Below are 23,855 nucleotides of genomic sequence, written 5' to 3'. Positions count from 1 at the left end.
ACATCCAGATTCATCACCTGTAATCCTGGAAGTAAAGATAATATATATTGTGTAATTTTTGCATTATGATAAAATGGGTTAATGCTTCTTTTATGTGGGATTCATTCTCTAGTTTTAATTGTCTGCATTATTCCAACATGAAAGGATGAGGGTGAGGATGTAGATAATGATGACCGTAGTGACACTATGCATAGCAAAATGATAGATTTCTAACCAGTGTTATCTTTTGTTAACATGAAGAAACGTTTTATTCGCATTACAAACAGCAAATGTCAGTAAAATGTAAGCAAGACAACAAAAGGCTCTTTGCTGATTAAGAAGCCTGTGGGCCTTGACCAAACCTGAAAAGCTTATCTTGGATGATTCCTGTAAGAGGAATAAAACATTCCCCATGTAGGCATTTAAGAAGACACAAAACCATACGATACATGAATTCTGAGTTTGAGTTGAAGATCATATCAACATGGACAGCATTTCTACCATAATCAGATAATACTTTACAATTAAGTATTTTGAAGACCATGTCAAGGGAACAGTGAGTGACTAATCATCCTTTATGCTTCGTGACAAGATGATGGTTTCTTGGGGTTCTCAAAAAGAGGGGCCATACATTGTATATGAAAAACAAGATCACTGGCAGAATTTGCTATTGGCTTGACCAAGCAAAGTGGAGAGGAAATTTGGGTGGGGGAGGGAGGGCCGATGTCCTGAAGGTCTAGATGAGCAAAGCTGGATCACTGGCAGGACTCGCTTTTACTTTGCCTGAGCCAATTGGCAGCCAGCTTATCTAAGCAAATTCTAGAGTGGGTTTTAATGGGGCTCCAGCTTTGTATCCTCAAGGATTAGGGCTTGTGTACCTGAAATCACTGTCAGAACATGCTCCCATTTTTCTTACAGAAACCAATGGTCAGAAGTGAAGAGCAAAGGCTGGAGCAAGGCTTGAAGACTTAAGCATGTAGAACTAAATCACAGGCAGAGCTTACTCCCCCTCTGCCTGGACAAGCTGGCAGCAAAGTCAAGATTGTCTACGGCTCTGCTATAAAGACCAAGTATTGATTCCCAAACCCCATGGGACTAGAACTGAGAGTCATTATCTCAAAAATAAAGCCCAGTTTTTAGGAACTATGGAAAAGTAAGCAAGCTCACTTTTAAATGTGTTTTATTGTTCATTTCCAATGAAAGGGCTTTATATATACAGTTGCAATCTTCTGTAATTGTTTTGTTATCTAAATTAAAAATTAATTATTAAAATAAGAGATATATTTATTTCTTGGCCAATCCTAACCCCAATGAAGCCATTTGTTTTACTGGATATCACAGAAATTCATTTATCATCTTAGTGGATCACAGTACTACAAAGAATGAAAACCCCTATTTTGGGGGTATACTATGATGATCCATTTGTAATCTACACTATGTCAACTTTTTTCAGATTAATTACTCCAGCTTTTCTAATAAAAGCTATTATTTTCTATTATAAATTCATCACTGTATCACTTTCTTTTGGATCTTCATTAAATATGTATACTGATGAATTATATATTTCATTAAAAAGTTCAGTTTTGATAAACAAAAAAAATACCAAGCATTATCATTTTATTGATGAATGTCAGCTTGATTTAGAATTGCTCAGCAGGAAATTCTTTGTTAAGCTCGCAACTTCAATGTAAGATTAATCCTGTGCAGTTTGGTTAACCAACATTTTGTAAAGTGCTGCACATTCAGTACAAATTGGCCCAGGTATAAACACCCTGAAATCCAACTGGCCTTATTTCCAGGTAAGAAATAATGAAATTATAGCCCAAATCATCATAACTGAAAAACGTTTTTGGATTATATTTGATATACATGAAGATTTTATTGTAGAAATCCTTGCTATTTTTTCCCTTCACTTGAAATTTTTGGCATAAGGATGAAGATTGATTATTACAGTCATGATGACGTGATGGCAGGTTTTATTTTTGTTGCCAGTATAATAAAAGTTCCTTGATAGAACAGTTTTCTTTATCTGCTAAAGCCATCTAGATTTTATTTCATACTGAAATTTAACAAAATATGATTGAATTACATAAACATGCAGTAGATAATTTCTTACAGAAAGAAAGTTACAGATTTGCATTTCTGGCTTCTGTGCTGTGATTCAGCAATATTAAAAGTCTAAAAACAGTTTGTAAAGCAAAGCATGGAAAACTAAACAAATTCTCAAATAATCTTTTAAAAATAATAATGGTCAAATTAGCTACAAAAAGTTGAAAATACTTTCCTTTACTCTCCAGCCCTTTATAAAAAATCATGTCTTGCATGAAATTGTTTTCAACTATTTAGGTCAAATATACGCTTAGGGCGTTGTCTTTGTGATTGTGGGGTGGGCAGAAGAATATTGCTTGCATCACTCACAAACTTTATTTTTTTCATAGGCTGCTGTTTGGTTACATTAGGCTAATGTGAACACAGCATGAAGAATATGACCTAATATTATGATAATAGAAAGAAGGTGGAGTTAGAGAGTGGGAATATGCTAAATTCTCATCCTGTTGCTTTTTTCTATTATTGCTGTTTGCTTATACAGAACTTGAATAATAGAACATTTTCCACAACACTCTAAATTAGACCACTTCTTGATACAAAACTCCTTTTTATTCCTATCCTATAAAATTCTGCTTGTGTGCTTGCCATTTATAATACTATCTTGTTCCTGCGCAACAAAAAGGAGTAATATTGTTTATTTGTTTGTTTGTTTATGAGGCTTACGTGGCTGCCATAACTCTGGGTGGCTCACAGCAGTGATAAGAACATACAAAACAATAAAAACCAACATCCCCCCAAAAGAAAAACAAAACAACAACCAATAACAACAACTTCTAAGCAACATTCTCTAATGCATTAAAAAAAATCACAACATTAGACACTTTTGAGGGAGGAAAAAACATATTTGGAGATTTATAAAAATTTGTAAGCAATGGTGGCCCTTGTGCCACACCAGCTAGTCTGTGCTTGGGATGCAGGATCAGCAATTGCCTCATAATGCATCAGTATTATGACTGGACAGAGCTATGTAGTCAGGCATAACTGCTATTAAATAGCATTTTCCTAAAACAGAAATAGTTGCTGCAACTAGGCTTGGGACCTTGGAAAGCCAAGGAGAATAAGAATTGACATCACTTTAAATTGAGAGCTGCATGTCACCAAAGCTGTGTGGAGTTTAGTGGGATATAAATGTTGTAGTAAATAAATTTTAAAAAGCATGCTGTACACAGAATGTGTCATATAGCAATGGGACATTGGACAACACAGGGCAGAACAAAGCTAAATAGTTCACTCTCTACTATATATTCACACCTTCTCCAGCTCACGCTTATCTATACAACTGCATTCACACTCATCCATCATTCCAGCCATACACATAGCCATTTAAACCTCCCCTCACCTGTGATTTCTCTCTTTATGCTGCTCAGCTGGTTACCCTCCTGCTGAAATCTGAACCCTACAGCAGGAATGGGCAACCCTGGCCTTAAATGACTTTTCTGCAGCCTTCAGTGCCTCTTCTAACAAAACATATGGCAGTTTCCTATCATTTTGAGATGGAAAGCAGATGATAATTTAGTCTCAGACTTTAAAAAAAAGACTGTTTAAAAATCAAGAAAATCTACAAAATCTAGCTCTTCCAAATGTGACCTGACACCATCTACTTTGCAGCCCTAAATGTTAGCCTTTGGCCACCAATTGGTAGCCCATGTATGCGGAAATCTGCCCCTTCTGGCTTCTGGTGTTTTTGCACGGCTGGAATCTACCAACTCAGAGGCAGCCCCGTGAAGATCAGGATATACAAAATGGGGCTGAGCTTCACACCCTGATTTGAAGGCTGCAAGATTTGGTGACTGAGATCTCAGACTCCACCCCTGGCCTTGGGCATCTCTCTTTCTATGTTTTGGTATCTCTAAATGGGCAAATGCTTCTAGACAAATTTCTACATGCTTATTGATCATAAAATGTATGTTGAACTGATGTATGGTCTGTGGCTTGGCTCACTTTCTTGATGGTTCTCTTCCATGTTAAATTTATTTCCTGCTTTCTGACAGTCACCAAGTCTACACAGTGCTGGGTAGCTCTGTGATGATTTGCTACCTTACTTGGGTAATATAGCCAGGTAGTTGGAAACTAATTTTTATTTTAAGACGTTGAAAAAGAAAAAGGAAAACAAAACATCCCCACACCCTGGAGGCACAGACAATCACTCTAGACTAGAGCTTAGCTTAAGGTGCCTCCTGCCTTGGACTTGCAGCTTGGTGCTAGTGAGCAGGCCAAGGGCATCTCCATATGGAGGGCATGAGTTCTCCCGATGGCCTTGTGCTATGATTTATCTCTGCCACAGTCACACATTCCCAGAGACTTCACACGTCCTGTATGAACGTTTGCCTTGTGCGCTGCCTGGGTTTGCTTAGGCCTGCTCATGTCTGCGTAGCGCACACTGCTGTGTTCATAGGAACATGCGTGTATGGAATGCATTCCTTCTCACGTCACGCTTGTGCCACACGCACTCCCCAGCCCGCCGTGCCTTTTTTTCCTTGCCACAGCCCAGTCTCTGATTCAAGGTCCCCTTCAAATCACATCACATCAGGGTGTGGCACTTAGCTAGTTCGCATACTTTCAAATGCTACGAAAACAGCTTCCTCCAACCCTGCGCCCTCCGGCTGCTTTGGACTGTGACTCCGGCCACCGGCTTGGAGAAGGTTGCAATCCCTAAGCCACTGCGCGCCATGACACAGGCACCTCCACAGAGACAAAGAGCCCTCGCCCTCCGCCCCTGGAGAAGCGCACGTCCAAATCCCCGCGCGTTTAAGCGGCTGCCCTGCAGTTGCGAAGGCTCCTTCCAGCCCCCCGCGGCTCCGAGGCCGGCGCTCCCCCGGGCACCGGCGCAGAAAGGGTGTGCGGCGGGGAAACAGGTTCCCGCGGGGGATCGTGCTGGGGTCCCCCTCTTTGCCGTAGGAGCAGCACTGGACTGAGGCGCCCCAGCGATTTTATTTTGAAGGAGGTGGAGCTTCACTGAAATCTCCGTCCGTGGACTTGGAAAAAGAAAGCCCTTTTCCTTCTGAAATCGCGGCGTGCGTGGCGAGAGGGTGCGCGCGACCTCCGATTAGCTCTCAAAGCCCGGTTTGCTTCTAGCCGCCGCCAGCGCTTCAAGCCCGGCTGCTGCGCGGGTCAGCAGCGCTTGAGTGAGGCAACACACACCGTCAAGGCAGAGCCAGGGAGAGCGCGCCTGTTCGCCCGCCCGCTGGGCCGGGGCTACGATTAGGGCTCTGTGGCGGATTGGTCTCCCCGGGTAGCCGGCGCTCGGCGACTTGTTGAGAGGCGCCGCTCTTCCGTGTCCCCCATGGAGGAGGACGTTCTGGACAAACTCGAGGACATGGCGTCGGTGCAGGACTTCGACCCTCTCACGGGCAGCATTCCTGCCACCAAAGTGGAGGTCACGGTCTCCGCCAGGTAAAGGGAGGCCGCCTGCGGTCGTCGGGGAAATGGGTGGGGTTTGTGTGTGACAAGGATGAGGATGATGGGGGGCTCAGCTTGAAGTAAGACGGCGGCAAGTTTCTCGGCGCGTAGCTGCTGCGAAGATTTCGGGAAGCGCGCGAGGGGCGGCTGCTATTTGCCGCCAGTTCGAAGTTTCTGCCTTTGCAAACCTTTGGCTGGGTGGCTGGCTAACTGGGAAGCGCTTGGGAACTTGAGGGAGAAAAGAAAACCAAACGAGGTTGGTGCGGTGGGTTGGGGGAACCCATCTCGGCCTAGTGGTGAGTTCGGATACCGCCCCCAGTTTGCGGAGGGTTCAGTCTCGAAGGCTCGCCGAGGTCAACCTCTCCTCCTGCGTTTCACAAATGAGAACGAGCAGACGCACGCACGTGCACAAGTTCCAGGGTGAGCCCATGGGCGTGGTCTGGGGCGGTGGAAGGTAGGGGGCGGGATTCGTAGGTTCGACAACATCTCACCTGTAGAAGAAGTAGGAACAGAACATGGATCTGCGAATTGGTATGGCTGATTAAAGGTGCCGTGGAGTGACTATTTCGTTCCATATAAAAGTGAAGCTGCACTCCCGTATTGCAGGTCATAGTCATTCAATTAGGCCCATATTTGGGAGAATAGGGAAAAACCTTGTCAAGATGGCAACATGTACTGATCAACTTTTTATGATAAGTTTTCATGATAAGAGCTAGATCCTGAAGATCTGTTTTGTATGAGCAGCCCATTATCTTCAGCATTGTGGTCTCTGGTATGTATCCTGATAGAACAGCTGCGTGTGAAAAAGAGAAAGTCTGTTGGGTTAAAAATGGATTCTCCTGGTCTCAACAAGGCCCTACTTTAATCCTTGTATCTCAGGCTAGGAAAGATCTGGAGAGTTGCCTCCATTCAGATGAAGGAGTTCTGAGTTACATGAACCAGTTTACAGCTGTTTCATATATTAACAAAGATTGCATGCTTGGTGTGGCTCCAGCAGACATAATTCAAGGAAATATTTTACCTACATTGTGCTGTGTAATGAACTGTGAGAGACAGCCTATTCACAAGTAATGAAATAAGCATGTATTTGGGGAAGAATAAAAACTTCTGGGCTATTAAACCCACATAAAGACTTTTTTTATTATACTGAATGAAAGTGGCTTTGTAATACCAAAAGCTTACTGTTATCCTAATTCGGAAAGCACTTTAAGATTCCACTAAGCATTAAAAATTTGCTAACTGACATGGATCCAGAGCTTACAGGAAACACATGGAATATTTCTGCATGGAGAGCTAAAGCTGAACTCTTTCACACAGTTTTTAGATTGATTGATTGATTGATTAGATAGATGCCAGTGTAGGACAAGTGGCTGAGCTTCGGACTGGGAAGATCTGGGTTCTAGCCTCCTTTCCACTCAGTCATGGAGATTCATTGGGTGACTTGGTCTTCCTCAACTCAACCTACCTCACAGGACTTTTGCTGTTAGGAAGAATTGGAAGAATGGGTATTAAATGTGCTGAGTTAAGCTTGGAGCAGTATTTCTCAATGTCAGCAACTTTAAGATGTCTGCATTCGACTCCCAGAATTCCCCAGCCAGCATGCTAGCTGGGGAATTCTGAGAGTTGAAATCCGCACAACTGTTCCTGACATTGAGAAACACTGATGTAAAGGTGGGATAAGAAATACTAACAATAAGTAAGTAAAATATTTTGCAACCTATATATCCCTCTTTGGAGCAATTAAGAACCTCAGACAAACACTGAATATACTATGTCATTTGCAGTATAATCAGGATTGGAGTTTTTGCATGTATGATCCAATATCACCTTATAAATTGTATCATAGGGTAGATACAGGTTCTTGCTATTATATTTCATAGTGATAAATCCTGAACAATCCATGTCACAAGTTCCCATGCTGTGGGCAGGTCTACATAGTTGCCTTGCCCTGGGGTGAAGAGGTCCACTAACTGTTTGCAGAGAACATTTCTGTATGCTATCACCTATATATCATTGTCGACCCATAGCTGAGGCAACTTGAGGATGGCGTGAGCGTTCTTGGGAAGTGGTCTTTTCTCTGGTCTCTCACTTCAGAAGCTGTGTGCTGGCAATGTAGGATGCGCTGAAGGGGGAGGCAGCTTGAAATGACATGGTCTGTGTTGGCAACTTTGCTTCTTTCTCCAATTGGTTCTTCTAGTTTCCTGTGAGACCATCCCTTCCACCTGGTTCCTGACCTGTTTTTCCACCCCTCAGTCCTCTTGGCTGTGAGGCAGATCAGAACTGTGGCTTCCACAGCCACTTGCCCTCTTCCTCTTTTTTCCAATGAGTTGGTTGACTGGTCACCCTAGAGCAGGGTTTCTCAATCTTGGCAGCTTTCAGATGGGTGGACTTCAACTCCCAGAATTCCCCAGCCAGCCAGGTTGGATACACCCTTCCCAGTGGCTACTGCCCCCAGGATCCCTGGTTCCTTACTTCCTCCCTTCACGTAATGTTCTTAGGGTAGTTTACATCACCTACATGGATCCCCAGAGTCATTCCCTTTTCTGAAACTCCAGTCGTTCAGCAGTCCTTATCCAGTGACTGCCCAAATCCAGGCAACCACTAGAGAGCAGCCAAGAGATACAAAATCCCAAGTGTTGGCTGCCATCTGTTGGCCAGTATAGCAAATAGGCAAGCAGCTGACATAAATTCAAGGATTTAAAAATTCAGTTGGCAATACAATGGGAAAGAAAACAAATGCAGTGTGTGTGTGTAGTGTGTGTAGTAATGATCATGCATGCCAGCAGGAGGAGGATTTTCACATGGTGGATATTGTTGGACAGAGCTAGAATTTCAGCATGGCCCTTGAGTGTTGTGCATTAAAGTTGTGCAGAAAAGAGCACCGCACAGAACCATTCTGGGTTCATGGTAAGGGCTTGCTATAAAAACAGCAAAACCTAGGGCAGAGCGGTTTCCTGCTGGTTCTGGAACAGGAAGAGAGCTGTGTCAATGTTGCCTCAGTAAATAATCTTCCAGGGTTTTAATTCCCTCTCAGTACCTATACAAGATATCTTATGGGAGGGTCAGTTTGGTACACACCTTTTTGGAAGTAAGTGCTGTTGCGTTCTGTGGGACATATTCCTAGCAACATGAGTAGAAGTCTACTGAATTAATACAAAATTTAAAAAGCAAAGGAAATTATCATGATCCATAAGCAAAATGTTAGAATCTACATTCTGGCACTATTCATTTGGACAAACAAAAAAGTCATGAAACAATGAACAAACTCACCCTGCTTTGTTTGTTATCGCAGCTGATGAAGAGCCCTAGGTAAACTGAAAGCTTGCATACTCTTTTTATGATATTTTGGTTGGATTTCAGATGAAAGAGAGAATGGATTCTTTGTACAACCAGAATAGCCAGGTTGCATGGGAAAAGAGGATGAGCAATTGAGAGAAGACAGTGCAGGGGGACAGAGAAGTCATTGCAACATAATGCATTCAAATATGTGATGTATTCCACGTGAAACTATGTCTGCGTATCATAGAAGAAACTTGGTCTTTTTTACACTCCATGCTAGTTAATTAATTTGGAAAAAGGAATCCCTTTCAATGCTAATATTCATTTCAACAATTTTCATCTTGACTCACATACATTTCATACCCACAGTTTTTGTAATTCCTTTTTCCACAGAGAGAAGAGGGCTTTTGCTGACAGACAAAAACTTTCCTAAAGGCACACAGTATTGGATTCAGAGCATTTTAAAAGCAGCAGGCCAAAGGATTTATTTAGACAGTCAGAGCTGCCTCGTCCATTTGACAACTTCAGTACTTCTCCATTTGCACTGACACAAGCAGTCATAGTGTTTGTGCTACACTTTTGTGACTCAGGACCTTAGACTTGTTAGTTTATTAATGAAAACATTCCAAATAGTATAGGAACTTGTATTGTGAATGGTTCTAATTTGTCAAGAAGAACACTTTTTTCCTTGCACTGAAATTCTTTAAGGAATATGACATCTTGGATCTTCCATTCAATCTGAAGTACTGGTTTTCTGTGTGTTGGCTAATTGGGTATAATTAGCAGGGTCATTATGAAGTAAGCAGTGAATTGAATAATATGCAGTGATGGTTTTTAGCAGTGCAATTCGAGCAAAATGGAATGAATGCTTTCCATCCTGAGTCACCAGCATTCATTCAACCATCCTTGCCCTGCTTTCGAATGGAAAGGACTCTTCTGAATATGACAGTAAGACCCCTTCCATATTCAGCACCTTTAGTACCATGAGTTGATGGTACTAAACCATCTCCTGCTTCACTGCCTATCTGGGGGCTGAATTAAGAAGTAGTTTCTGGATGCTCCAAATGTCATACTCCAATGTCATACTTATACATTGCTTTTACTTAAGGAATTGTTTGGTGGTAACTAGCTTATTTTATTAATGATGAAATTAAAAGAGGATTATAAGCTACAGATAACTATTTCTTTATTACCTGTTGTGAATAGGAAACTATCTCATGAAGACCAAGCAGGGAAACTTTACAGATCTTTCCCTTTCTCTTTTAGGTTCCTGATCTTTTAGCCAAAAAAGATTCCTGCATATATGTTGCCTTGGGAAGGTTTTTCCCCCTACTAGACTGGTAACTGTTATAGTTTTAAGTGTAAGAATAAATTGAAAGTTTACCTGCTTTGAGATGTTGAATTGGAAATGTCTATATTTTGTTTGTAGAAAACTATGGATAGACTGACAAATTTGCCATCACTTGGGGAAATAATAGCTCCAAGAATTTAAATACATTAGGATTCGATGTAAGAGCAGGCAGCTTTGTGCAAAGCTTTGCTTTGCTTTGATGACAATTTGAATAAAGTGGACCCTGCCCAAGGTTGCTTCATGAACTAGCATGGCTGCATCATCTCTAATGTTGCTTTGATTCTCCTGCGATGCAGCCCCTCCAGGATCCTGCATATGCAACACCTGTGCAGAAGTCTCATCCAGTTTTTGTGCCAAGTGCTGGAGAAGACTGGGAGTCCCCTTACAGCCTTCTGTGGTAGGGCAAAAGTCAGAAGTTGGAGAACTCAACCTCATCAAAATAACAGATGTAATTGGAGCAATTGAAACCATGCCCCCTTTTACGTGCATGTGATACATGCAACAAACATTTTAAAAGGATGAGGCTTCAGCTGCTCAGCCACAATTGCCACTTTGATGTCAAAGGTGCTTTTAGATGTTGCAAAATAATTCATTAAGTGGAATCTACGTGGACTTCCACAGACATAATAGCAAGTTCCTTCTTGGGAAATATTATTTATTGGTTATTTATTTATCTGTTTTGCCCCAATCTAATCACTCTGGGTATTTTCCAAAAATAATATCAACAAAAAAAAATCTCTAAAATACCTAAAACAATCTTCAGTATACTAAATACAATAAGATAGTCAACCTCCTCAACTAGGACTCAAAACTGAATGCTCAAACTATCACACAATTGTGCTCATTTCACATGCTAGCAAGGTTATGCTCAAAATCCTACAAGCTAGGCTTCAGCAGTATGTGAACCGAGAACTACTGGATGTACAAGCTGGGTTTCGAAGAGGCAGAGGAACTAGAGATCAAATTGCCAACATTGGCTGGATCATGGAGAAAGCACGAGAGTTCCATAAAAATATCTACTTCTGCTTCATTGACTATGCAAAAGCCTTTGACTGTGTGGATCACAACAAACTGTGGCAAATTCTTAAAGAGATGGGGGTACCAGACCACCTTACCTGTCTCCTGAGAAATCTGTATGCGGGCCAAGAAGCAACAGTTAGAACTGGTCATGGAACAACTGATTGGTTCAAAATAGGGAAAGGAGTACAACGAGGCTGTATACTGTCACCCTGCTTATTTAACTTATATGCAGAGTACATTGTGAGAAATGCCAGGCTAGAAGAATCACAAGCTGGAATTAAGATCGCAGGGAGAAACATCAACAACCTCAGATACGGAGACGATACCACCCTAATGGCAGAAAGTGAAGAAGAACTAAAGAGCCTCTTGATGAGGGTGAAAGAGGAGAGTACGAAGGCTGGCTTGAAACTCAACATTAAAAAAACTAAGATCATGGCATCTGGACCCATCAATTCCTGGCAAATAGAAGGGGTAGAAATAGAAGTACAGTAATAACAGACTTCGTTTATTTGATCCAAGATCACCACAGATGGAGACTGCAGCCATGAAATTAAAAGACCCTTGCTCCTTGGGAGGAAAGCTATGGCAAACCTAGACAGCATATTAAAAAACAGAGACATCAGCTTGCCAACAAAGATCCGCATAATCAAAGCTATGGTTTTTCCAGTACTAATGTATGGCTGTGAGAACTGGTCCATAAAGAAGGCTGAGTGCCGAAGAATGGATGCCTTTGAACTGTGGTGCTGGAGAAGACTCTTAAGAGCCCCCTGGACTGCTAGGAGGTCAAACCAGTCAATCTTAAAGGAAATCAACCCTGACTGCTCATTGGAAGGATTGATAACGAAGCTCAAGCTCAGATACTTTGGTCACCTAATGCGAAGAGAGGACTCTGGAAAAGACCCTGATGCTGGGAAAGATTGAAGGCAAAAGGAGAAGGGGACGGCGGAGGATGAGATGATTAGATAGCATCACTGAAGCAATGGGCATGAAACTGAGCAAACTCAGGGAGGCAGTGAAGGACAGGAAGGCCTGGCATGATATGGTTCATGGGGTCATGAAGAGTCGGACATGATTTAACGACTGAACGACAACTACAACAACTGAAAACTGGAGCAAGAGGGCCAAGTGTGTCTCCAGAGACAGCATATTCCACAATTTTGGGGTTAACACAGAGAAGGTCTGCCTTGGGAACACCCCCACTTATTTCAGTTGGAGCAGAGACTTTAAGCAGCCCCCGTCAATGATCTGATAAGACATATTATTAATACATCATTTCTTAAGGCCATCCCCATTAATTCATTAGATCAATTTACAGATCAAACTTTGGATACTATAGATTTATTGTACAGTACTGAATTAGATATGTTTTTTTCCTGGAATGAGCTAAGTGAAAGGTCATTAGTTTCTGAAGAGGATATAGGTTAAAACATGAAACTGAAACAGTAGTTCATTGAATAAGCAACAGTTGACCAGCTTCACATATCACTCTAAAACACAAAGCACATTTCAAATACTTATGTTACATTCCAGTAAGGGTTAGTCAGGTTTGGGTTGTTTTGATTTAGTGTGCTATGTGATAAAGCCATTTTATTTATTATTATGGCCACCCCTTTGACACATAACTTTGGGAGGCTAACAATCAAATTACAAATATCCAAAATATCAATTAAAAAAAAAAAACAATGTAAAGCAACACTAGTTACAGTGAGTAGATCCTCACAGTCTTTTTTGCTATGGTCAAAAGTGCAGTTTCTGAAACAGTTTGGGTGTCTCCTGTTTCTCCACTAGCTCTAAACAGGCAAGAGGTCCATGCTCTGCTTGTCCTACTTTAGGAAAGAAAGTTCTTCCTCTTATGCTAAGCCTTTTCAGTTTGAATTATGATTTTAAATGTTATTACAATATTTTAATGATGTTTTATTTTTACTGTTAGCCATCTTAGATGGCCTATGAGTAGAACAGCAGGATAGAAATAATAACAATTATTTAATTATCCATTTGTCCAATTTATATGGCTATGTAAATGAATATATGGTCAAAGCCTTGTCCTTTCCCTTAGAAAAATAGTGTTTGTTATCTGATACATTTCAAGGTAGGATCTATACAAATGTGCCTCCATGTTCTCCCCACCCCACCCCACCCCACCCCAACCGATTTGCAGAAGCGGAATCTTCCCATGCTGCTTAGAACCAGAATTCATTGGACTACAGTCACATATAACAGAACAGCTCAGTCAGTGTAGCTTTAATGTCACTAGTAAAATTACTTTGGTTACTTGACTATGTGTTGACCTCAGCTGTAGCCCTATAGCCATAAATTTTAAGTTGCTAGCAAAAACAAGTTGGCAACTTCCACTCAAATTGTCTTCCCTAAAGAATTGCATCATAGCATGAAGCCATTCTGTTACAAACATCCTCAAGCACTTAAGTTTATGCCCACAGTGGAATTGCAAATACACAAACTGGCATTTTACTACATTCAGTTTCATTATATTGAATTAAGGCTATAGTGATGAGAATTCAGCCACATTTGGATAAACTGATGGCATTTACATAGTACTACAGTTCACGTGTAACTGTGATGTACTTAATTTCCCAATGAAGAATCCAATTAGTTCAGGGTCTTTTGAACAATTGGCTAAGTCCAAGGTTTCATACAGGTAGTCCTTGAGTTACGACCATTTGTTCAGCAACTGTTCAAAGTTACGACAATGTTGAAAAAATGGACTTATGACTGGTCCCCAAAGTTATGGGCATTGCAACAGCTCTGTGGTCATGTGATTGTGATCTGGGTGGTTGGCAACCCATTCGCACTTATGACCGATTGCCAAGCACCCCGCGATCATGTGATCTCCATTTACAACCTTCCCTCCCGGCTTTCCACAAGCAAAGTCAATGGGGAAGCTGGCAGGGGAGGCTGGGTAGGTCTCCCACACCCACCCTGGCCTTTCTTTGCCTTCATGAACTGTACCCTCCTTCCCCCCTTCGCTTGCATACACCAGCGCCTTCCTTCCCCCCTTCGCTTGCACACACCAGCGCCCTCCTTCCCCATTCGCTCACATGCACATACCATGCCCTCCGCTCGCTTGCTCACTCACGCATGCACCACACCCTCCTTCACTTGCTGGCATACAGCACCTGAGCCACAGCATGGCAAACAGCCCCAGAGTTGCAGTTCTGGGGCTGCTTGCCACCCTGTATGGCAGAGTACAGGGCAGCCAAAAGGGCAGAGATGGGGGAGGAGATAGGTAGATGGGGGAGTTGGAGGCAGTCCCTTACCTTATTGAGGCTCAAGGCTGGGAGGGACTAAGCCTGGAATGGTTTGGCTTGGGGTGGGTCCTCAGCTAACGAATGGTGAAATTCGCTTAATGATGTCAACTGGGAGTGCCGGTATTGCCATCACTAAGCGATGTGGTCACATGATGTCTTGATTTATGACTGCATCACTTATCAATGGAAATTCCACTTCCAATTGTGGTCGTAAGTTGAGGACTACCTGTACATGGATAATGAAGTTGAGCAGAAGTCCTTTTATTTCAGTATCACTTTGCTGATTCTCTTCAGGCCCAGATGTTTTAAGAAGAGTATAAACACTTTGGAAGTGAAGAATGCATGTACAGAACTCCCAAAAGGAGAAACATCCTTTCCTCAATAATCTCCAACAGATGGACCTGTTGAGCTGTAACTCAGAATTCCAAGGACTCTCTGACTTTAATTGCCCTAAGTCTGAGCTATATCCTTTAAAGGAGGATTCCTGAACTTTTTCCAGAGGGCTTTTCTTCTTTTAGGATGCTTCCACCCAAAAATAAGGTTAATATGCCTAAGTCTTTACTGCTTCTCTTTACTGTCATATAGTGGTCATCTGGATTTATGCAGTGCAAATATGATAGCTTTAAGCAAAACGGCATTGCTCAGCTGTTCTGTAACTAAGAACTAGCTCAGACATTGTTAGCTACAGACAAACCCGTTATGCCTGAAGTTCACTCTTCAACTTAGCAGGATTTCCACACCTGCTGAGATTTTTGTGCCTGTTTCTGGAAGCCAAATTAGAAGTGGCAGTTAATTGTGTGAATGTAATTAACCTGCACTTAAAGAAAAAAAGTAAATGGCAATTGCAAGGGAGCCTGGACAACAGTGGGAAAGTGTATTTCCCTCCTTCTTTCTGTGGTCCAAACTGAGTTCTTGATTTAGAAAGCCCCTTAATCTTGTTATCAAAGTGCTATAGGGAGAAATTGATATCCCAGCTGAAATAACAAAAAAGAGTTGATGAACTAGATTGGACATTTAAACCAGAGAACCTCAGTTGCGACATTCACACAACACTTTTCCCTGTGGTTACTCAGTTAACCTGATTTGCATGAGTTTGGACAGTATATTAAGCTTACTCTGTGGTTTAACAAGCTTGTGGTTCATTGTATGGTACAAGGCCAGCCAGAGGATCACGGTTCTGAAAAGCCTGAATACAAAGATGGCCAATCCTTTAGCACTGAGGATCCCTCAACTTCCATGGATATGAAGGAGAGATGTCCCATTCAAACCTGCATCAATCTGAGCTGGGAAGCAGTATTTATAGACATTTCTTCTGTGCAACTGTTAAAGCATTGTTGAGCTTTTTGTGGTCTCAGGGCCACGTGAAATTTCCAGACTCTCTTTTTTTGTATCCTTCAAAATCCCTCTGACTGCATGGCTGAATTTAAGATTTCCATCATTTTGAGACAGGAAGCCCATGAAAATGGCACTATAAAAAAACTAGGTTAACATTGTTTTCTTTTTCTTTTTTCTTTTTTTTAAGGAAGGAACACTCCAGCCCCTGCCCCCATGCCAGACCCAGATAGTTTCAGTCCCATCCAGTTGCATGTCATGGCCCCATTCACTCTGCATCAACACCCTACCCTTTGGAGCCTTTGCCCCCACTCCCCAGCTCATTAAAGGTGTGCAGGCCCTGTTTGCCAAAAGTTTTCAGCCCTGTTAAAAGGGGCTAGATATTGAAAGCCTGATCATCGTCTTCCGTAATTCAGTTATATTGTATTATCTATATGGAAACCCTCTGTGCTGAGTTATACCGTTCAGTTTTAGCCCATTATTGATTGTTTTGGCTTCTGACAGCTCCCTGGAGGCTTAGGAAGATATTTTCCCAGATCTGCCCCCAGGAGTTTATATCACTGACAGATACCTGACTTTGGATGGATGCGCTCTGCCATTGAACTGTATTGTGGGTTTCTCCAATATGCCGTTATCTTTTTAAATAATTCAACTATCTGCTTTTGATTGTCTCTTCCCCACCCCAGCATTTGCACCAGAATGTAGCTAAAAATATTTGTGTGTCATTTTATGCCTGTTGATTCTTTGATATGAAGATTGATGCTGTGCAATATTATGGACTAGATATGAGCAATTGACAAATTTCATATTCAAACTGTTTCAGAACCCCTGAGTGAATAGTTTCAGGGACTAGTGTCTTATTACTGTTTCACTCATTACTTTATCCTGAAAGCTCTTCCACTGGCATTTCAATATGTGGTTGTCCCCTTCCCTTTTATTACCTGAAAAAAATGAGTTGGAGTGAGTATTTCCTTATTAACTCCTTTCCTAAAGACAAATTTAAAACCCCCCATTCATTTATCTGTCACCAATGAGTACCTAATGGAATTTTGTGGCCCCCTTGGCCCTATTTATTCTGAAGCAAGTGTTTGCTTCAAGGTATCCTTTTAAATAATATTTTCTTTTCCAGGTGTTTCAATTCTTTATCTTCACTGCAAAGGTTTTAGAACAGATCCATGCCTAAACTTCCTTTTTCAGGGGGAGAATATGAAGAAGTGAAGCAAGTGGAGGTGGCAAAAAATGAATCTATAGACATTATTGACCTATTAAAAATAAATAACTGGGAAAAGACAGGCAAAACACTTTCCCACAATTTGAATATCACCAATTCAATGAAAGATTTATTTTAATTTTTCAGTATTTAGCAGTAACATTCCTGGCAGCTAACAACTGAGTCAGTTACTTATGCTGATTTGATTTATATGCCTTAGGAAATATGGTCAATAAAACTGTAGCAGGATTTATGATAAAAGGTTATTAGGTGATTTTTCTAGTTTCTTTAAAAACTTTCAGACAAAATGGTTGGCTAATTGGGTCCTATAATCAAAGATGACAAAATGTGTTAGTTTATTTACAGCTCCACCAATACAATCTGGGAGGGTTTCCATCTATGTGGTGTGATTTTAATGAGTGTTCCACCACCTATGAAATAAAATCTTAAATAACTTCAGTTGCTGAACTTCTAACAAAAATGTGCCACTGATAAAAATGGTGGCCAAGTTTGCAGTTGATCCCAAATTATTCAACATTAAAAAGGCATTGTGAAGAGGTCTAAAGGATTTTTCTAAACTTGGTAAATGGGCTTAAAACAGAAAACATCGTCCAGGGGAAGCAAATGCAGAGTGTCACATATTATTGCTAACAATTTAAATATCACATAGACTAATAGAACCTGCAGTGATTGATCCAGGAAGTAATCTTGGAATTGAGGATAATTCAATGGAAATGTCAACTTAATGTGTAATTGCCATAAAGATGATGAATTTTATGATGTAAATAATCAGGAAATGAACCACAAATAAAACTGTCAATAAAATAATTCCATATATAAATTTGTGGTACAATTGTACATGGAATATTGTATATAGTTCTAGTCACTGCACAATGTCAACAGTCTTATTGTAGAGCTGTAAAAGATGCAGGCAAGGACAGCTAAAACGATAAGGGAGCTAGGGCAGTTTCCCTGTGAGGGAAGACTTTAACCTTTGGGGCTTTTCAGTTAAGGAAAAAGGAATCATGAGAAAGTTTTTTAAAAAACATGTACGGGGTGGAAGATTCTTCCCTAATCAGGGCACTTCCCAGATTTATGGACTTCATTTGTCATAATTCCTCAGATAATCTGGCCATTACTGACAATTCTGAGAATTGAAGTCCACACATCTGCAAGGTGCCCAGGTTGGAGACCGTGAACAGCAGTATGTTTTTCCCCCCTCTCCCAATATTAGAGCCAGAGGAAACCACCTGTATGATTTGGATGAGAATATTAGTGAATCAAATTTAGAAAATCTCCAAGAAAAAACATTTGTCCATAGGCCAATAAATCAAAAGGATTTGGGGAAGAAAAAGTTAAAAGCCTGCATTTCTTAGCATAATTCTGTGTGGAACTCAGGAAATGCCACAAAATGAACAGTGTTAGAATCATCAACACCTTGCCTGATACTTAAAAAGACAGATGTCTGCAAAATGACAGAAATACCCTTAAAGATGTCACTGCACAGATATTTCAGCTATTGGGGATTACAGTTTTATCTATGTAAATCACTATCAGGAAATCATAAATGGATAAATATGTTTGATACAAGAATATTTAATAATTTTAGTGAGAAGACTTTATTTCAGTTTATCTCTTCATAGGTATCCGTGAAACAAGAGATAAAAGGTGAACCCATGCTAAAGCCACTGTGGTTCTCCAAACAGCTCAGGTTCTTCTTTCTTGGGTCTAGTTCATATAGGGTTTACAAGCCTTGATGTAGAAATGTATTAGTAATTTGACTGTCTGAATGTTGTCCCATGCGAAATCAACTTGGTAGTCTTTTGATATGATTTTTGCCTGTTTTAACTGTAATAATTTGCATTCTAATAAAAAGAAAGGAAGACATTTCTTGCCTCAGAGAATGAAGTAGAGATAAATGTTGTGCATCTTAAAGGCCCCAAGAGATTCATTTCAATGGAAGTCTAGCAATATATTTCAAAGAATTCCAGGTGCTGCCTTGAACTGTTAAGCTAATAGCTTAACTAAAATAGAAATATAGGCAGGGATTGTTTGACTATAGAGTAGTGTTTCTCAATCTTGGCAGCTTGAAGATGTGTGAACTTCAATCTCAGAATTCTGCATTGCTGGCTGGGGAATTCTGGGAGTTGAATTCTACATACCTTCAAGTTGCCATGGTTGAGAAACACTGCTATAGAGTAATTGCTTACCATCCACTGAAGCTAGATGCATGTGTTGGCCATTATGTGATCCAGAAGGCTTTGCTCATATTCCTGAGAATGCCCAAAATTCCTGAGAATGCCTCTTCCCTTCTTACCAGTGTGTGTCCCCTAGCTGGTCCTGCTTGCATGAGAGTTAAAGAGGAGAACAGGTTGCAGGAGGAGCCAGGATGAGGAGGTGCAGCTGTGAAAGGCAGTCTATTCAATATTTTAGTAATACAATAAAAATGCGAAATCCATCAGACAGAGGCTGTGAATGTAAATTCCAATCTATAACATATAATGCACAGCGATAATAGATGGCAGTGATAAATCACATTTAATTTAGGGAGCCAGATGGAAGCCTGAAGTAACAGTTCATTCCGGTAGCAGCCAATGAACTCAGTGTCTGGCCTTTTAACATAACGTAAAAGCAGAAGTCAGTTTTGGCACGCTCTCTGTGTTCTGCCTAGAACTTGGTTATATTGTGATTATATTGCTGCTTCCAGTTCTGTATTGATTAAATGTGGCTTCCCAGCTCTTTTAGCTTTTAGGATGTGCAAATGGAAATGCCTACCTCATAAAGTCAGGGCACTGGTTTCTGAGGGTGTAGTTGAATGCTTCCCAGGGATGAGATGCACTTAGTAGTTGAAAGTTTCCCAGGGATGAGAAATGCTTACATATATTCTCTTCTATGAGAAGTACTTGGTATCTCTGGTTCACCAAGTTGGTCAGAATCTAAGTTGCAGACAATCCTGAGAGCCATTTTCCACTGAAAACAGAAAAGGTCTATTAAAATATTTTGTACTGTTGGGTTATCTGTACTGAAAACAAATAGAGTTATAATTGGAAAAGTACAGAAAGGGGCAACCAAAATGGTAATTTTTTAATATTTCTGTGTCATTTTTCTATTAAATTCATAGAAGCATCAAAACAGATTTTTTTCTTTACTTCATTTAATTTGTTTTTTGCTTGTTATTTCTTGTTCTTGCTTTGTGCTTTGCATAAAGTTATTGGACCTGAAAGGGAGCAGTGTGTTGGGTGTGTATGTATTATGAAACATTAAACCAACAATGGCCATAAAATATTTAAGGCAACAGTAGTAATCTCAAAAAATGGGACATATCAAATATTTCTGAATCCCTTTTCCCAAAAGAAAAAAAACCCCAAATCATAGTTACAAAAACACAACAATTTGAAAGGACAAATTAAATGTTATAAAGTTATGGAGTGAGATGAGAAGAAGTTTTGCATATCACATAGATTTGCTACAATAAGTTGTATTAATGGCCAGTATAGATCTTTTAGAAGAAATTTAGACAAGCCTTTTCCAGTCTGGTGCCTTCCAAATATGTTGGATTCAACTTCCATTAGCCCCAACTAGTGTATCCATAAGGCTGTTAGATTATATTCAAAGGGTTTAAGTCTATGTCAGCCCAATTCTATTTTTTATTGCTTATTTGGGAGTCAAGTACAGCTCGGAGATTTATTCTCTGCTAAGTATTGATATCATCATAGTCTGATAAACCTTGTTATAGGTCCTCTGAGTACTCTGCTAAGTACCTAATACTAAACTGCCGAGTATCATGAGGGAGACAAATAACTAGAGTTATCAAATATGGACTGCAAAAATTTGGATGACTCCAGATGGTAGGAGAGAGAAAGAATAACTTTAAAATAACGTAAGAAGGTTTACACCTTCATGTCTGGCTTGTGTGTTCCTGGAAATTTCTAGCTGACTTCTTGCTGGGAACTTGCTAATTCAGGAAGGGAATGGTTACAGGCCAGCCTGACAGTACCTCCTGCATTATGTAAGAAAAGTTGCAGAATAGAGATTTTTCCCTGTGCCTACTTTTTTTTTTTTTTTTTTACTCAAAGTACATGGAAATTTGTGTGAACAAGATAAACTCTGATGGGACTTTATAGAAGCACCTGAAATATATGCAGGGGTGTGTATGTGTTTCTTGCTGTTTTTAAAAGTTAAGGAAGTGCAGAAAAAAACATTAAGTTTAAATGCCTGCTTTTGCTGTTTTTATTGACTTGTATTGTTTTTTATGAGAGGAGACATGGGTTAAAAGATTCAAATCTTAAAATACAGGTTTAGATGCAGAAATCTGCTGTCTCCATAATTCATTAGTTAAACTCTCTTCAACTCAGATTTACATTTCTAAATTGGAAGTGGACCTTTTCCAAAAAAAACTTTGTTGAAGCTCCATAAAGTTTGCATTCTACTGCCACGGCTCAATTTTTCTGATTTTCTTTTTCTCAAGGGAAGTATCGTGGGTATTTTGATGCTTAACTTTCCTAAGTCCTCTGATATATTTATTCAAAGCACTTCAGATATATTATCTAGCTGTAATCTTTGCAGCAACCCTGTAAGCTCAGTTAATAGCAGGAATGGTGGTCATGGCCAAGTTCATACTTAGAGACATTCCTAGGCACTTCCTAGACATTTCCTACAGGGAAAGCAAGTTACATGGCGTGTGTTGTAATGTCACAACAATGGCATAACAAAATGTGCAAATCCAGTGAGTGCCAAGCAAACACAAATACATCGGGTTTGATCTTGATATACATTCGTTCCCCATCTGCAGAGAACCACATAGGTGACCTTAGAGAAGGTATGCGGCAATGGTCAGTAAAACAGAATTTAAGCCTGGGACAGGAAGAGAATGTTGAGGAAAAAAACTGTCTCCTCCTTAACTTTCTTTGATATAAGAGGGAAGGAGAAAAAACACAGGCTTTCAAGATTCTGTTGTTATAGCCTATACCAATAACATAGAGTTCCAGTATTCTTTGGAGTCTGTTTCCTGACCTAGCCTACTTTTAGGGATGACACCATCCAGAGAAATCACCTGAATTTAATTCTTCTCTTGGACATTCCAGGGAGAACCATAGAAATCAGTGCAGTACTATTCCTATGAAACAAGAGAAGTATGAACTTCTTTTGGAACTTGATATTTCTTGCATTTGTAATCTTCACAGGTGAAGCTTGGATTGAATATGGAGGCACACCTGATTTTGTCAGCAAGTGGTTTTATGTAGCAAGTGACAAGTTTGGGTCCTCTTTCAAGTTTCTTGGTTTCTGAATAAAAGCAAAAGGAGTGTGGGCGGGGGGTTGAGATCCCAGTGTGCTCTTGGGATGCCTGACAAATTTTCCAATCTAAGTTTCTTTCTCTTCAGTATGGAGGAATCTGGATGAAAGCAGGTAGATGTCTCCTATGATGATGTCCCAGAGTGTGTTTTCCTGGGGCAATTGAAAGATGCCAAGCATGTTGTGAGGGCTCTGCCTTTGGAATTATGGTCTCTTTACAATTGTAAATCAGACACCAGAAGTCTGATTGATTTTCTTCTGACACAAAGAAATATTAAACGGAAGGGGCTAATTTCTGTGCCAGTTTTTGGCATCAGAGGCCTTTAAACAGAATTCTCCAAGGATGCTCAAATTTCCCTCTGTGATCTTCAAGAGATATTAATCCCCTCCATTGCACAGGACAGCATGTGCTGTCAGGGCAAAACATGCAACTTGAAATGTGCTTTCTTGATGCTTTATTAGTGCGGCTACTATTCCAGCATGAAGAGCTTTGCGAACTGGTAGGAGGGGGGATTTCTAAGTGAGGTAAAGAGATTCATATTTCAATTGTAAAGCCAGTAGGAGGGGATCGTTCTTGTTGCTTAGCATTAATAAATGCAGAAATAAGAATACCTTGCTGGGTAGAAGAAATTGCATTCCAGAATATTTTTAGTATTCTGAATATATTTGGTGATCCTGATTAATCACAGATTCTGGCTTTCTTGGACTTAAGCTTCTTGAAAAGCATTCAGAGTAAACAGGAGATTAAGTAGAATGTAGGTGTCATGGCTGGGAGACTTGAATTTTGGAATTCTTGCTTTGTCACAAAATCTTGGATGGTCAAAGACAGTCTCTCTCAGCTCATGGACTTCTTGTAAAGATAGTATGGAGGACAATACATATAGCCATGGACAGCTGTGGCAGAGTGCGGGGACAAGAGGTGTCATGATACATGTCACATCATTATGGATGATATTAGGGATTGCCTCATTGCGATAAGGGCAGCAAAACGTCAATATTTCTCTGCCCTTAATTGTGTCCACTGATAGCAGTCCACTGTTTAGGGTGATCTAGTCCCTACTAGGCAGAGACAGGCCCTAGAACCATCTGCAGGGCTGTTTTGAAGAATATTTTGGATATTTAGCAGATAAAGTTGCTCAGATCTGTTCCAAGTTGGACTTGCCAGATCCAGCTGAGGTGCCTGGGATGCAGTCTTGTGCTGTGATCTGGGATGAGTTTGAAACTGTGACAGGGTTCTGTGTGTTGTAAGCATAGCCAACTGTTTGTTGGATCCAGGTCCCTACTGGGTCATGAAAGCAGCCAGGAAAGTGACCTGTGGTTGGATCCATGCTGTGTTGTCAGCCTCTTTGAGGGAGAGGGTGATGCCTTTAGCCTTGAAAGAGGCAATGGTACACCTCCTTCTCAAAGGCCATCCTTGGACCCAGTGGTCGTTTTTTTTTAAATATAATTTTAAATGAAGATTTTTTTAACAAGATAAAAACAATACAAATATTAGAAAATAAACAAAATAAAGAACAGTGAATAAATAAGAAATGAAATAGAAATAGAAATAGGAAAGAAAGAAAGAAAGAAAGAAAGAAAGAAAGAAAGAAAGAAAGAAAGAAAGAAAGAAAGAGAA

The 23,855-nt window shown here is 40.5% G+C and overlaps 1 protein-coding gene across 1 annotated transcript in view; it reads left to right on the top strand.

Moving 5' to 3' along the window:
- The first annotated feature begins 4,661 nt into the window (after positions 1-4,661).
- Positions 4,662-23,855, top strand: part of LOC103048694 (copine-5) — a 160,630-nt gene continuing 141,436 nt past the window's right edge. Inside the window, exon 1 of the mRNA XM_088153182.1 lies at positions 4,662-5,481. Within this exon, the coding sequence (XP_088009308.1) occupies positions 5,372-5,481 (110 nt within the window). The 5' untranslated portion in view covers positions 4,662-5,371. The remainder of the gene's footprint in view (positions 5,482-23,855) is intronic.

This window comes from Python bivittatus, unplaced genomic scaffold (genome assembly GCF_059951505.1).
Source record: "Python bivittatus isolate LINGU-HERP-01145 unplaced genomic scaffold, Pbiv_v1 ctg000700_np1212, whole genome shotgun sequence".
Taxonomy (NCBI): Eukaryota; Metazoa; Chordata; class Lepidosauria; order Squamata; family Pythonidae; genus Python; species Python bivittatus.
This window is presented reverse-complemented; position numbering and strand designations above follow the sequence as displayed.